The sequence below is a fragment of the Porites lutea genome, chromosome 12 (genome assembly GCF_958299795.1).
Source record: "Porites lutea chromosome 12, jaPorLute2.1, whole genome shotgun sequence".
Classification (NCBI taxonomy): domain Eukaryota; kingdom Metazoa; phylum Cnidaria; class Anthozoa; order Scleractinia; family Poritidae; genus Porites; species Porites lutea.
In genome coordinates this window covers 14,647,616-14,663,998 of record NC_133212.1, presented here as the reverse complement: position 1 = coordinate 14,663,998, position 16,383 = coordinate 14,647,616, and the positions used below count along the sequence as shown (strand labels likewise).

Genomic DNA, 16,383 nt, shown 5'->3' with positions numbered 1-16,383 from the left:
CTGACTGTGATAAGTTTGTGTCGCGTTTTGATTACTGGATTTTTTATGAAAAAAGAAAACAAAGTTTTTTTATGAGCAGCTTACTAGTTAAGATCAGTGGTTATGACCGTTAATTGATAAATTTTTATCTGGGATTCGATGCTTACTAATTTAGAACTATAACTTTGTAATTAGTGACCTGTCCGCACCATGAAAGCTTTCAACAAAAACTTCTTACAAAAATTCTCCCAGTTGACCAATGGTCAGTAGCCACTAATATAAATAATTTTCACTCGTCATACAATTTCAGTTTTCTTTATATTTAGATGTTGAGTTATATTTCAGTTAACCTGCCTTATTCTATTACATTACAGATGCTTGACAGCAAACCATACGACACCTCTGTTGACTGGTGGTCAATGGGCGTAATACTATATAGACTGCTGGTTGGCGAGGTTTGTAAACCTAGTTGGCTTTTATATATCTTCGTTGCAGAAAATCGAAGTTAGTGAAGACATCCTTAAACAACTAATTTATAAACGATTATCCGTAAATATCACATGCTATTTCCATTAACTGAGAAAGGCGTTTACTGCTGATACACCACTACTACATGTAGTACTAGTACTAGTACCACTACATATACTACTCCTACTACTACTCCTACTACTACTACTACTACTACTACTACTACTACTACTACTACTACTACTACTACTACTACTACTACTACTACTACTACTACTACCACTACTACCACTACTACCACTACTACCACTACTACCACTACTACCACTACTACCACTACTACCACTACTACCACTACTACCACTACTACCACTACTACCACCACTACCACCACTACCACCACTACCACCACTACCACCACTACCACTACTACCACTACTACCACTACTACCACTACCACCACTACTACCACTACTACCACTACTACCACTACTACCACTACTGCTGCTGCTGCTGCTGCTGCTACTACTGCTACTACCACTACTACAAATACAATTTATTTCGATAAAACCCCCTAACTTCGATTAAAAAATTCTGTTTCAAATGAAAAGAGTTATTTGAATTAAAAACATTTCATTTAAAACCTATTTCTAAAGTAAACGTAAACCAAGAGACTATAAAGGGGACAGAGAAGGCATCCCCCATATACACCCTATTCCATAGGTAATTCGTCTCGAGTTATTTTTAGAATCGGGATAAAGTTACCTCGCGCGAGGCGTGGATGTTTCGTGGAGGTTTCGCATGACCAAACGCCGTGCAAAACATGTCGGGCGAGAGGCAATGGAAGCGTAAAAAGATCGAGAGCATTCCTGAATATTGAAGCGAAATGAGTCGGCGCTCACCTGGGAAAAAGGAATCGCTGGACTCTTTGACAACCCGTGAAATCAGTTTAACTCGAAGTTTTATTTCTCTTTCTGAGCTTGAATATGGTCCCTTGAAATTCAGCTTTAGGAGGGTTCGCCTACAATAGACAAAGTAAGTGGGTAGGAATAATCGCTATAAAGACTGAAAAAAATAAACATCAAACCAGAAATTGCTCTCTTCAAACAGTAAATTATAAATGATCCTGAGAGAATATTCAGTGTGTTAAGGATTTCCCTGCTCTACTGTTAGCTCTATACAAGAGAGGAAGGGCGATTCTTTTTTAATTTCGGTTTCGCTGACACAGCTTTCGCAGAAATCTCGCTGTAGTCGTTTTCGTCGACAAAAGGAATAGCAAAATCGCTCTCCGCGTCTTCCCCCATTTTGTTCTGCGTCATTTCGTGAAGGACGCGTGGCTCTCAGCGTGGGTCATCCACGCGGAACACATTCGCGCTATGTGATTGGCTGTTGTCTAATCCCCCTTGAGATCTGTGGTGTTAAAAATAACTCGAGACGAATTACCTACGGAATAGGGTGTATATGGGGGATGCACTCTCTGTCCCCTTTATAGTCTCTTGACGTAAACGTATTCTAACTAAAAGAAGGAAAGTATAATAACGTTCTCAATTGTCTTTTCCAATATTCGAGAGTCAGTTTTCAATAACAAATCCATGTCTGACAGTTCTAAATAGACTCTACTAGTACTACCGATCCTCTTAAACAAAGTAAAGCTGGTCTTAGCAGGGCAAATGACACTTCTTTGTAGCAACTAGCTCTGCAAGCCTACTATGGTATCGTTTAAATTCCTCTACCATTCCACCTTCCGTGTTGAAAAACGTTATGGCGTGAATGTAGCTAATGTAGCTGGCTCTACTTCTAATCGATCCTAACACTCGGCTAGCCTACTGGCGCTTCTGCTCTGTTTTTGTGTTACCTAAATATCTGGTCTGGATCAGCTAGCAGCTATATCCAGAAGCGCACCCGGGGTGGTGTTGGCTCCCCTATTCAACTCTTCTCCTGTGATGTCTTGCATAACTGGTTCGAATTCAACGTCTTTACACACCATGCTAAGCAGTTCCGCCTGCAGGTCACTGAATTTATCATGGCCATGGCGTTGGATGACAAATCAGCCACATTTGCTTATCATAGCGCGATCCACATTGACATTGTCCCCGCAAACAAAAAAAAGAGGGAGTATCAGGAACTTCCCACTCGTAAATTAGTTTCTCAACATCTTGAAACTCACTCTTGTTTACATCAAAGTTATGATTTAAAGTTATAATAAAAAGTTATAAGCATAAGTTTATAATAATTATAATAATAATAATAATAATAATAATAATAATAGTAATAATTTTAATGACAACAATGCAACAATGCAATGTAACAAATCACAATGCTGATGTCTTCGTTGTAAGTTACTTTTAAAAACGGTCTTTCCATATAAGCAAGCTGTTTATAGCACAGGCTGATAATACAGCAGATTAAAAAAACTGTGTTTTTGTTTTGATACATTAGTATCCCTTTGATTGTGACGATGAGGATGACCTAGACTCGTACGAAGAAGAAAAACAAATTGTGGCTGAGATATTGCACAGCCCTGTTTATTACCCCGACCATCTCTCTACTCAGGCAGAGAACTGCATAACTCAGGTTAGTAACAAAGTTAACTAGAAATACGTTATCGCTAAAACCTTGCACTTATTTCTTTGTAGCTACTGGTCCAGATTGCTTCAATGTCTCTGTAATATACTTTTATCGTCCAAATTAATCGACAAAAGCATTTCTTGATCGCCAAAACGGCCGCTAAGATAGTCAAAACAATGCCGACCAAGTTTCTTGTTTGATGACGTTAATGCATTGCGGGTAGCCATATACAGTAAAACATGGAAATATGGGCCACACTGGTTTGCAGGTCGCTATGACCCACGTGCAAGCTGCACGATGCGCGCGCAACAAAATTATAACCCGTGCTTTCGCGCCGGTGCCTTTGGCGCTTCTCTAAGAGACGAACAACCTTATTTCAAGTTGGTACCTGCTTAAATTAATGAAATTCATTTTACTGTAATTGTATCAAATATATTTCAAAGAGTTCAAAGACAACCAAAAGAGTTCACTGTAAGAGTTGACGATTTCGAGGCTTGATAATTGAAACCTACCCTTTCCTTTTCTTAAGTAACAACAGAGACCTACAAGAGTTTTATTTAAGGATCCTGATATCTATATCATATCTATATGTTTTTTGGTCATTTGTTACAGCTATTGGAACGTACACCGCAATATAGACTGGGATACAAGAAGGGATATTTCCCTTGCATCAGGAACAATTCATTTTTGGTTAATACCGCATGGGAAGAAGTGGAGCAAAGGAGGATGAAGTCCCCTTTCAAGCTAGAGCCTGTAATCAGTGTAAGCTATGTTGTTACCATATAAAAAATACTAAGATATTTGAGTTAATCTTATCACTGCTTTCAATTAAAAACGTCACGCTTGTGGCCATTTATCCCAAACAGTTGAGATTCTTGCTCGGATCATCTCTTCAGCAAACCAGTGCGCCACCATGCGGATTTCTCGATCGTTTTCGTAAATTCGGTTTGGGAAGACGCGCAATAAAATGTCATTATCATTATCATCGTCGCCGTCATCATCATGATTATCAATTGTCATTATTATTATCATCGTCATTATCATTATTGTTAATGTCAAAGTAATCATCAGCAGACGAAGAAGTAGAAAAGTAATGGTTGTGGCAGTGGTAACGGTAGTGGCAGTGGTAGTGTTAGTAGTAGTGGTAGTAGTAATGGTAGTGGCAGTGGTGGTGGTAGTGGTAGTGGAAGTGCAAGTAGTAGTAGTAGTTGTAGTGGTGTGGGTAGTGGTGGTGGTAGTGGTGGTAGTGGTAGTGGTAGTGGTGGTGGTGGTGGTGGTGGTGTGGCAGTGGTAGTTGTAGTGGTCGTGGTTGTGGTAGTGGAAGTAACAGTATAGTAATAAATTGCTTTATTTGCATGACCGCATCATTGTACAGTATTACAAAAGCATGCCTATTACAATCAAAATATAAAACAAAGAACACAATAAACTAAAAAATTCAGCTACATTACTAACAATGAATCACGTATTTTTATACAGGAGGAAATAAACTTCATAACTAACTTATTTACATGAAGTTCCTCCGAATTCATTATAAGTAGTAGTAGTAGGTAGTAGTAGACTGTAGTGGTGTGACAGTGGTAGTTGTAGTGGTCGTCGTAGTAGTAGTACTAGTATTGGTAGTGGTTGTGCAACTATTAGTGTTGTGGTAGCGTATATTTTCCGGATTCTGATTACCATAAGTCTCCCTTCCTCCAGTGGTCTTTTTAGTGAGGATCAACCACTGACCTTTTTCTCTTGTTTCAGGCCAGCTGCTCTACTTCGTCCCAGTCTACAACATGTTCTACAGAATCGTTACCATCAATCGACAGAGTGGACTGACTTCAATAAAATGTATGGAGGGTTAAAATTAGCTTAGATGCTTTAATCTGTTATGATCTTTTCATTATTTAAATTGACTGGTTTGATTTTGTTTTGTTTAACTCATCAAAAGCATAACATAATCAAGATGAAACAAACTTTTTTGTCATCAGCTAGCTTCCTGAGTCCTCGCACATATATTGCACGATCTACCAACTTTTTCTTCCTTTCTCGACGAAGGCCACAAACCTTCATAAAAATTTTTATCGGGAAAGAGGAATCCAACTAACCTATCATGAGTATTTTATCAGTTGACGCTACAGTTACAGTAAAACCTGAATAAAGCAGATCTCTTTTTTTTAAAGGCGAGGGTTTCAAGTAAAGGAGCTAAGTTTGTTCGTATTCTCTGGAGTTTGTACTCCTTTTGCTGTTTAGCCTTTCTGCTTATTTCACGTTAAAAGTGTTTACAGAGATTAAGATTCACGTTTACGCCAAACAGCAGCTGTGAATTTGTACCACGTGACCCCTTATTTCCGTTTCCCCACTCTTTATTGTTTCTACCCAAAAAAAAGTAGTTTTATGCCAGTTTTAACCATAGGAATCGTTCGGGACTGTTTTTGTCTGCTTATTTTCTATTCTGAGAAATTCTCAACTTGAATCTGACGTTTTCCGTTTGGCGTAAACGTGAATCTTAATCTCTCTTGTCATATTTACGCCAAACGACAAACGTGAATTTGTACCACGTGACCAAGTTTTCCCTTTAAATTACGCTTACTGTTTGCTACTTCAACATAAAAATAAGAAGTTTCGCGCTAGTGTTATCCAACTTGAATCTGACCGTTGCTGTTCGATGTAAACGAGACCCTTAATCTCTCTAACAGCTCGCAAGAAGATTAATTACCACACATAGACAAACATTACATTTATTCAACAATAGCTTTTTTGTTTAAACATTCTGATTTTGATTCTGAAGTCTCTGTCTCTTTTTTTCTTTTCAGGTTCTGGATAACAATGCTTATGTTGCGAGTAGACTTCATGCGACAGGAAAGAGAGGAATTGGTTACTGTACGCCTTATCATTGCCGACGACAGTCAGCCGGTCATTTTCACTGTAAAACTGTCCTCCATTAGTTAAAAACTTCCATACGTTGTAAAGGTTTTAAGGCCTTCGTTCAATTTTAATTATCAGTAGTCTTTAGTCATTATGTCAGTTTATTAGGTCTCAAGTCACTTTTAGTTGTTTTTATTTCCTGAAAACATGTCCCGCCAAGATTAGCGTAGCTACCCGCGGGCATGTTAGAATTGTTCTTCAACCTTACAAACCAAATAAAATGTATGTAATAACTACATTGATACATTTACTTGTGATTCTTAATTACTTAATCATTAAATCCACACATTGGCTGAAACGCACAACGGAGTCATAAAAGATTTTCCGTACTTCTTAAAGCAATGGTTCATCAAATTATTTTATGCTACCTTTGCAAAAATGTGGCAACAGTCACTGGGTGTGACTTGCAGTATCACTGGCGGTACAGAATTAGCATTTGACATAAAGAAAAAAAGTGGTTTTTTTTCGAAGAAGAAATCAAGCCTACACACACAATCTAGCCTGAGTATCAGGCGTTTCTGGGGAAAAGGGGAAAGATGGAAGCGAAAAAGGGAGAGAGCTTCTCCCCCTCCCCCATCTAAAATCTCCTCTCCCCTAGCCCTTTAGGAAGGCCTGATACTCAGGCTACACACTGTTTGTTTAACACATTTTTGTTTACACGTGCAAACGTATTACTTTTTTACAGTTCTAATTTTATCTTTGTAACTTGGTAATGATGTCATGGCGACATCGAAACGTCTTGTTAAACTTGTTTCGCTTATCTTTATTCTTAAGTGAAAAAAAAAAGGGAAAAAAAACTAAATTATTGTCCACGCCCCCAAAAAAGATTTTACGTTACCCGTGAGTTTTTCAGCTTCTTACACCGAATATGAGCCAGATTTTCGTCCGCGAAATAATCTAATTTTACAGAAAAAATGAATGGTTTGGTGTAACAAGGTAGCAAATTTCTAGGAAATTACATTCATGACTCCTGTTTAAGAGTGAAGGAGCCAAACCAAACCTGTTGATACTAGAAGTTTGGACCAGGGAACGTATACGATTTGAACTGCAGGACATTTTTCTAATTTAAAAATGTGTTCTGTGGTAGCTAACAAAACACTCTTTAAATATTCCCTGTCGCTGGTTGTATGATATTATGAGCGTTCTTTTCTATAGCTTTACATATGGTTAAGTCCGTTACACAGAGCGCTAATCCCGGGCGGGGAGGGGCGAATTCGACCTTCAATCTTCCATTCCATTAATTTCAGTCTAAGTATTTAGAAAGAGATAAAGTAAGGAAAAGGACACGATTTGCCTTTTTTTACTGGTTGCAGAAGTTTTGCGACACAAAATATATTGAAGTGCAAAGCTTTCCACATGCACACTACTAAAAACAAACTATTATAATTATAATATTATATTATATTTAACTGTTATCTAAATTCCTTGTTCATTATAGAGGTGACGATGGTCTTCTTAACGGAAGTTGATCTTCCCGGGATATAAACGTTTCTTCACCTAAAGAAATGAAAATATAAGGCGATAAATTGCCGGATTCATACATCACTGCTTGAACTCATTATCAAACAATTCATCAAAAGTAAGAGAGAATCATAAGATAGAGAGAAAGGGTATGAAGGGGTATGTCAGTTTTAGTTAAGTTATTTTTAGAGGCTGTAATTAAACGGAAGCCTAATTCCCGGGACGTCCGCACAATTGAATCGATTGTTTGAAACGCCTCCACATCCTCATAATGCAAATGGTGACACACCTAGAGAGCATGATGTTCTATTATTAATAATAGTTCTCTGTTGACAACATTTAATAAAAGTTTGCGGACCTCTCAGGAATCCAACGTCCAATTAATTTCAAGTGTTTAATTGGTGAAATTCACACAACCTAAGGGCTAGACACGGCGTTTCACTCTCTGACCCATTATTTCTCTTGAAAACTAAGAAACTGATGCGAAGGACGCTTGAACGCATACTAGTTAAATTACGAAAAAAAATAGCGGTTTTTTTTTTCCAAGGATCAATTCAATTAAAGGATTCATTTGAAAGCTATACTTATAAAAACCTAGGAGTGTTCTATCTGATATCCAGACACCAAGAACTGGGTTAAAAATAGGGCAAATTGAAAAATTCTTGGCGTGAAGAAAGCCCATCTGCACTTAAAATTCGAAAAAGCCTTTTGGGCTTCGAGTTCCTCCCCCGGTTATTTCTGATTCTTTTCAAGTTCTTTTTCAACCACTTAGGTTGTTCATTTAACTGCGAGGATAGTTACCTTCACTTTATAAATGTAGAACAATGATTTATTTACGCTAACTTGAGAGGTAATGTCTTCCTGGAATATGCCGAAATAAATAGTTTGGAAACCAATTGGAGTACAGAGTGCCATTTTAGACATTTATGCTGTTAGAGCGTGGTACATCATTGATGGTGCCATACGATATACACTGTATATTTACGATACAGATTGTATACGATTGAAACAAGACGCCCATTAATTTACCTGGGAGAGGTGGACATCTGCATTTCGTCCTGGCCTCTAGAGCCTGAAGAAAAAAAAAACAATAATGATGAAACATGTTTAAAAGCAAAGGAATAACAAATACATGTAATAATAAAAATCTTGACAGTGGAACATTGACAAATGACAATTTCACATAAAATAAAACTTATATAGTTTGAACGATAAATGTCACAGTCACAATTATGTCAATTATGACTCAACACTGCCAAATTGAGGTCGACCTTTTGAGGAACCCACTTCAAATATGTAAGCACCCCACCATGACTTCATATAAGCCCTCCATTAATTTGTGCTAATTCAAGCACTAATGGGACATCACTAAACAAAGGAATAACAAATACATGTAATAATAGAAATCTTGACAGTGGGACATTGGCAAATGACAATTTCACATAAAATAAAACTTATATAGTTAGAACGATGAATGTCACAGTCACAATTATGTCAATTATGACTCAACACTGCCAAATTGAGGTCGACCTTTTGAGGAACCCACTTCAAATATGTATTAAAGCACCCCACCATGACTTCATATAAGCCCTCCATTAATTTGTGCTAATTCAAGCACTAATGAGACATCACTAAACTATTAATTTTTACACATCCCTACAGTTGTTAACGACTTTTACCTTTGGCAGTAAAGTTTCAAGTTTTTGAGCTCTGTCACTGTGGGAAGGATGAGTGGATAACCATTTTAGTGCTTCAGGTTGGGCCATTTGATCCTGTGCGGCTGCGAGTCGCCACCAAAATCTGGGACTTTCACGAACGTCAAAGCATGCCTGTTTGTTATAACATACGCGTACATCAATACAGTAAACTACTCTTCAATACTATGTGGCGTGGAATTTTTGCTGGAGTTAAATTCCCTGAAATACAGACTTTTATGTTTCATTAGACTTAAGTGTTGGGAGAAAATTTCCGCATATATCAAGATGTTTCCGTCAAATTTAAGGTACAGTCGCTTCAAATTGGCAGTAAGACAATAATGAACAATTAAGACACGAATTTCCTAGCATTATCTTGAGTAATTAATTGCAATTTTAAGTAGCCTGTGAAGACAGCCATTTCTCCTCGCTCCTAGCCCCTTGGGACAAAAAGTCCCACGCGGAAAGGTGTGAGGAGAAACGGCTGTTTTCACAGGCTAAATTCAAAGCTACAAGTGTAGAACATGGTGATCTCTTCCGGCATCAGTACAGGGCAAATTGTACCATCTTAGCCTGCGTAGCAAGCGTTTCCATCTTTTTTTTTTATCGCTTCCGCTCTAACTTTCCCCCAATAACTCGATTGGAAACGCTTGCTATGCAGGCTGGTACCATCTCTACAATGATATCTTTGCACATTAGAACTGATGATAACACCATTGGTACATGAGACTAGTCTTCCCACTAGTAGCTTAGAGGGTTGAGGTATGAGTAGGATAATCGAAAGTGTTAAACCTTGATTAGCCTTTTCATGCATGATTCAAGGGCAGATCATGTCATGTCACTCTATGTTAAATTGTGTATTTCTCTCCGACCTTGCTTAATCTGTTTACAAGCAGAACAACACTAGAAAAAAGTCTTCTCCAGGAAATCAACACTGGTTACTAGAAGTGTAACTACATGGTTTCTTCTTACCTTAGCAGCCATCGTCATGCCAACCTCATCTGCTTCTTCCTCCAATTTTCTTGAGTAAGGGAGGTGCAAGAGAATCTGATGAGGATAATTAAATCACGCTGTCAGATCAGTGCACAAAACAATTTACCAGTACTGTAACCATAAATCGGAGTAAAATGAATTTTCTTGTAAATGAGTCATTATTCCATTCCACTTGTTCCAGTTCATGCCTTTTGGTCCCTGGCTGAAAAATGTAAATTTAACCACTTCCCTGAGGGTCATAATGAGCCAACCACTGAGGTTAAACAAGTTAAAAACATCATATGTTATGAGCAGCAAAACTGGGGTTTTAAAAGTCTGCCTTTCTGTCGCACTCGAACCAAACAATTTTCCGTTTTTTATCAAGGACCTAAATTTTACAACACCTTAAACACCAACAACATCAACGCTTCCTCACCTTTCTCCTTTAAAAGAGCACTTAAGGCATTTATTTGTAATAGTTATTAGTATACTCCAACAAAAATCTTGGGAAAAAGCCTTTTGATATTCAACATTTGTAAACTTCCGTAATATTGATTAGTTTAATTTTTCACCTGATATTATATTGTATCCGTCGCCATAATTTTTATGCCATCTTCGAAAAATTGTAATTGAGGAGGCCTAATTAACATAAGCTTTATAGTTTCTTTTAGGCCTCCTCGCCATCTCTTCCTACATTTTTTTTTGTGCATCTTTTCCTAATTATTGTCATTGTGTGGCAAATAAATAAAATACCTAAAAATACCTAAATACCTAAAAAATAAAGCTGATATCAAATGGCCACACTATACAATTCATAGAGAATACTTCATGGAAAGTGCTGGCGTACGGTATTTACGCACGAGTTGTTGACGTATCAGAAATCGAACGAGTGAGCACAGCGAACGAGTAAGATTTCTGATACAAAAACAACGAGTGCGTAAATACCGTACAAAGCACTTTCCATGTGGTATTGTGTTTATTATATACATACCGAGACATTCATCATTTTGGTGGCCTTTTTATTTTAAATCTTATTTGCCGCTACACACTTGCCGCAAAATGACAACGAAAACGAAGTATCAGCTTTTTAGTAAAAACGTTTGTTAAAAACATAAATGACGGTAAGGATATGAGGTAATCCAAGAACTATAAGTAATCTTAACTGTTTGTTGTCAATGCACAATTGAAAATGAGTGAATTTAAGTAAAATGTCCGGTTTCAATATAAGCTTAAGCTTAAATGAAAGGCAAAGTAGCTCCGACAAAAAGCACAACAAAAGCTTACGTCTCGTTCTGTTTTTCCCTTTCCGCTGTTGTTTCGCTGGTTCTCTACCGTTTTCTTTATCGACAGTGAAACAAACGAAACTATTCCACTCCATTTCAGAAATGTTTTTCACTTTTTTAGCGAGAAAAACTCTTTGAGTAAAACTTTTCTCGTTGAATATGTGCGAAGCGGCGCTGCAAGCTGCAATAAAAGGCGGGAATTTTGGCGCGAAACTCACACACCTCTGTGGCCTCTGATTGGACGTATCATTTTTCTCACACGTGAAAAAACATCGTTCGCGATTCTGATTGGACGTATCATTTTTTTCACGTGTGAAAACCATCGTTTGCTCCTCTGATTGGCTAGAACTAATTTGCGTACGAAAATTTACGACATAGCTTTTTGGTGAGTATTTCTCAGTATGTATATAATTTAACGATAGCCTGTATAAACGTTGGTGCTGTTGTGCAATATCATTTTCCGCACCTTAACATGCTCCCCCAAAACAATTTAACCACCAGCTACATGTATGCAGGCCACTGTAGAAAAAGTCTTACCACAAGAATTCTGTTCTGTAACCACTGAGCACCAAAAGCAATCAAATCAGTTGGTAACAGAGCCCAGAGCATTGCCAATGAGATGATGAGAAACATGTTTATAAAGCCATGAAGACTCACTTGCTCTGCCTGAAATAATAACAACAAGTATTACTTAAAATACATATATTGCAATAACCCTCATAAAACTCGGGTTTTAGTAGTGCACTCAAGTTAAACCCTGTTGCGCGGGGTTAGGAACTGGATGGGCAACTCGCCGTGAATATTGTCGTCAAGATCCCTACTTTACTCTTTCTTTCCTCTTAGAACGTCTTCTTTCTTTATTCTCTGGTTTTATTTTTAAAAGTGTATTGAAAAGCATTTTTTTTCTTATTTTGACTGCCGTATTAAGAAAAAAAAATACAAACAGGGCGGTTTTAATGGAAATTATTATACTTCAGGCTGTAGTAAAGAGCTAACACTTTGATTTTCCATTTTCATTGGTGCAAAATGAATTTCAAATTAGATTTTAGGGAAAAAAAGACAAGGTTTTGACCATATCTGTGTGACCAGAGGAGGCTTAGAACCTAGCCTCCCTGCAGATGTCCTTTGGGGTTCGTTCGTCATGCATTCATTTCTCCCCCATGGAGAAGTGAACGCGTGACAAACAAACCCCACAGAATGTCTGCGGCGAGGCTACTTAGGACCAAGCACAAGATTTCCCGACATAACAACTGCCCTGGGTCTCCAAGGATGGCTTGACAGGTGATGTCACATCCAAAATTGCAGAGGACGACTGGGAACGATACTGAATACTTACATGTATAACATAACTGGAAAATTCGTCTAATCAAATTCAACAGCGCAAGCATGTTTCATATTCTATTTATAATACGATCAAGTGTTTTTTTTGTTTTTGGTTTCGTCTCCCAAACAAAAAGGGAAGAAGGACACCTGATCCGCACAGGTTACACATCATTTTATTCCCATAGCCTGCAATTCCTCTTTTCTAAACCCCTCATCCTAAATAAGCCCCTGATCTTGTATTACAATAACATAGCAAACCCTTGATGTTAAACCATCAATGTTGACTGCTAGAAGTCACTCAGGATTGTTGCACAATATGAAATTACAGTTGAACCTCCCATGGTTGACCAACCAAAATGCAAAGATTTAATAGGTGGTTGCTTACGAGAATCAACCCAGAGGGAGGCTACAGTATGTATATGTCCATGTTGTCACTTATAAAAGTTCTTCACCCCCCCCCCCCCCCCCCCACACCACCTTGAGGTCTAGTAAATACAGTAAACATAATAGAGACCAAACGATGCTTCAAGTGATCGCTTACAGGAGGATACAAACAATGGAAAATCTAAAACTACAAATAATTGAGAAAAGTGGGTGGTAGCAGATGTGCAGATGTGCATATAAAAAGAGATGGCCGTTTATGAAAGGCTCTTAGTGTAGTGATTTGACTGGGAAAAGTTTGGTGTTTTGGATCATTGACCAGTCACTTAAGAGAGGTGGTCGCTTTGCTTGTACTTTTATACTGTTTATTTCAAATATTATGGTAAAATTCCGAAAATAAGAAAAAAAAATACAAAAATTGCCAGTGAAAATTCTCAGTGTAGGGTTATGAAAAATATTTTGGCAATAATATCATCATGTTTATTAAATACCACTTTGTTAAATAACATTGGGTCTAAAATTCATGCCCTGACATTATTTTAAGTTAACACTTACACCATGTTGCAAAATAGCATGTGATATCTCATGCCCAAGTACAGTTGCTAGAGTATTATCATTGTGTAAAAGCTTCAGCATTCCAGTGAACATAAAAATCTGGCCATTCTGCAGATACAACATTTGAAAAGTCAACTTAGAACTTTCACTGACTTATTAACCTGATTACTATAATCATACTTGAATCATACTGTGCCACTCTCATTAGACTAAAATATTATGAAAATACCAGTACTTGACAGCACTTTTGTATCATTTCTTGTTCTTAACAATTTTTTACAATTTTATACAGTACATCAGGGGGTAGTACTTCACATTACAACTTCACAATAATCCCCTAATAATGTTTAGGAACTTTGAAAGAAGTCTTGATGAGTTTTGGACCAGATTTCAGACAAACAAAACCAAAAAGCAAAAAGCAATATTGTAGAGCTCTACTTACTGGTAAAACAAATGCATTAATTTCATCACTTTCCACCACATTGACTTGCCAAGATAAATTGTTCATCTCCTCACCAAGATTAGCCAACAATAATCTTGTAGCAACCCTGAAAACTCTCACATGATCAGGATGGTTTGGGGGCAGAATGTGTTCAGCAAATGCTTCCAATACATTCTTATACTCCTTTTCTGTCAGTTCTACCATTTGCTTGTGAGAGATTGGCATAAATCTTGTCCTGTGTGTCACAGGTGATTCTTCTAAGTGAAAGAAGTAAAATCCAACACAAGCTCCTCCAAAACCTCCAATGAAAACTGTGACCCCCAGCTTAGACAATTGCAAACGGTTTTTGGCTGATAAGTTTTTCCAGTTTTTGCGAAAAGTCCTGAAAAATGGAAAATCAATATTTTAAATGTTTTCATGTGGAATTAGGTATTTGTTTGTACAATCTCAGTATCTTGAATGTCATTAGTACTAACTGTATACCAGAAAGGCATTAGAGAGGGTCCAGATTTGCAAAAAATAAGGGGGAGGACAGAGGGATGATATCTAGGAGAATTCAGGCCCAAGGGTAGGAGAGATAAGGAAGGCTGGAGAGGAAAAGGTGAGAGGTGGGAGTTCTTAAAAAGTGGGAAGCAGGAAAATATGGGGAAATTATTCAGCAATGCTCAATATTTTGCAATCAGAGAAGGCCTCAAGGGAAAAAGCTAAGAAGAAATGAGCAGAACCCAGCAATGCAAAGTATGGGAGGTGGCAATTTGGACTCCCTAGTTCCCCTTTCCCCCATGGGAATGTAGAAGAACAAATTTATTTTCACTGGCAATCACACCTATAAATAATACTTGAAGGACTATGAAATAGGTGGATTGATGTGGTAGTCATGTTAGCAGGGTGCATGTCCAGTTGACTAGCTAAAGTTAGTTCATATGTAGCTGGTTTCTTTTCTTTTTGTTTGCTAAGAAAATTATAACATTTTTTAGATGTGAGAATTGAACACTAAAACTCTTTATATAATTACAGACACTCCCAGTCTGAAAAAAAAAAAAATTATTGTTATTATTATTATTATTATTATTATTTTGCCTGCCCTTTAAAAAGAAAAATGTGTTCCATGACCATGAATAATATTGATTGCCTGTATCAACAAGATGAATGTCCTCATTCAGTGGGTTTTCTTATAAGAAAATGTACATGCAAAAGTATTTTGTTGGCTGGATCATAATCAAAGTGATCATAATAGTAGTGAGGCAGCTGTATGGATGGGGATCGAAATACTGTTCATCAAAAGTAAAACCCTACCTTCCACCTACAATAGCAGCCAGTTTGATCCCTTTGGATAGTGGGCCAGCTAATTTAACAAGAAAAGCAGCAAGTGGTGCCAATGGGGCAGCAAATCTTGGTTTACTTGTATGAAATCCTCGGAAAGATAAATGTTGGTATCCCCAGGAGCCTTTGTAATATGATCTACCCAAATGATGGCTGTACCAAACACGTCTCCCTAAAAGTCGATGAGCTGCAGAAAATACAGAACCTCCATGTTCTTGCCAGCTCAAAAAAGAATGATGAAGACTCCTAGACATTCCTGTAGATTGCTTTGTACATAACAACCTAGTTATCTGAAATGAGTTCATTTCTCCTTTAAAAGGTGATTGGCTTAAAAGGTTCACAAATTAAGTATTATATTGGATTTTGTATTCAGAGGAATATAAAAATTAATGCTGCTCTCTTCTGCCAATGCAACAATGACTCTGGACCTGTAATTGAAGGGAAAATAGCGATTAGTTCAAATGTAACAACTTGATTTTCCACTTTGTGACAAGGTCAGGTAACAAAATGGTTTTGCTACCTGTCATCATACATCTGAATTCACTAATTGTACCAGTTTCCTAGAATCACTAGCTAATTAGGCTAAACTGTTCGAAATAGTATAATATAACAGTCGCTACAGAATAAAAAAAAATACCTTTTATGACAAATTATTACGGTGATGTTTAACCTTTGATTAAACACTGTACATGTGTACGTGTGAGGCTTAACTCAGTGAGCAACATAACCTTAAATATTTGTACTTTTTAGGTATTAAAACATTATAGTCATATCCTGCACGCGTTTCCGTGGGATTTCTTGATGTTGTGCCCCGGCCTATGGGGACAGTATTTGTATCAGATACGGATAAATGATAAATTGACATACACAAAACGAAATTAAAAAAACAAACAAACACACAACAAAATTACATGATTCTCCGTGATCTTGTATTAATTTGCTTGTTAAAAAAGAGCGTATCGTATATCCTTAGTTCCGCCATTCAGTCCGCCATACTGCTTTATTTGAAGGAGCGGCTACTAAG

The 16,383-nt window shown here is 37.4% G+C and overlaps 1 protein-coding gene across 1 annotated transcript; it reads right to left on the bottom strand.

Annotated features, from left to right (window-relative positions):
* Positions 1–5,758: 5,758 nt before the first annotated feature.
* Positions 5,759–16,324, bottom strand: LOC140921214 (metalloendopeptidase OMA1, mitochondrial-like). Its single transcript, XM_073371191.1, has 9 exons — positions 16,271–16,324; positions 15,333–15,787; positions 14,037–14,418; positions 13,595–13,702; positions 11,873–12,001; positions 10,053–10,127; positions 9,066–9,215; positions 8,416–8,458; positions 5,759–7,422 (listed from the first exon to the last, which is right to left on the bottom strand). Exons 2-9 carry the CDS (start codon positions 15,662–15,664, stop codon positions 7,358–7,360), a joined length of 1,284 nt encoding a protein of 427 aa, XP_073227292.1. The 5' UTR covers positions 15,665–15,787; positions 16,271–16,324; the 3' UTR covers positions 5,759–7,357.
* Between the last annotated feature and the right edge of the window lie 59 nt (positions 16,325–16,383).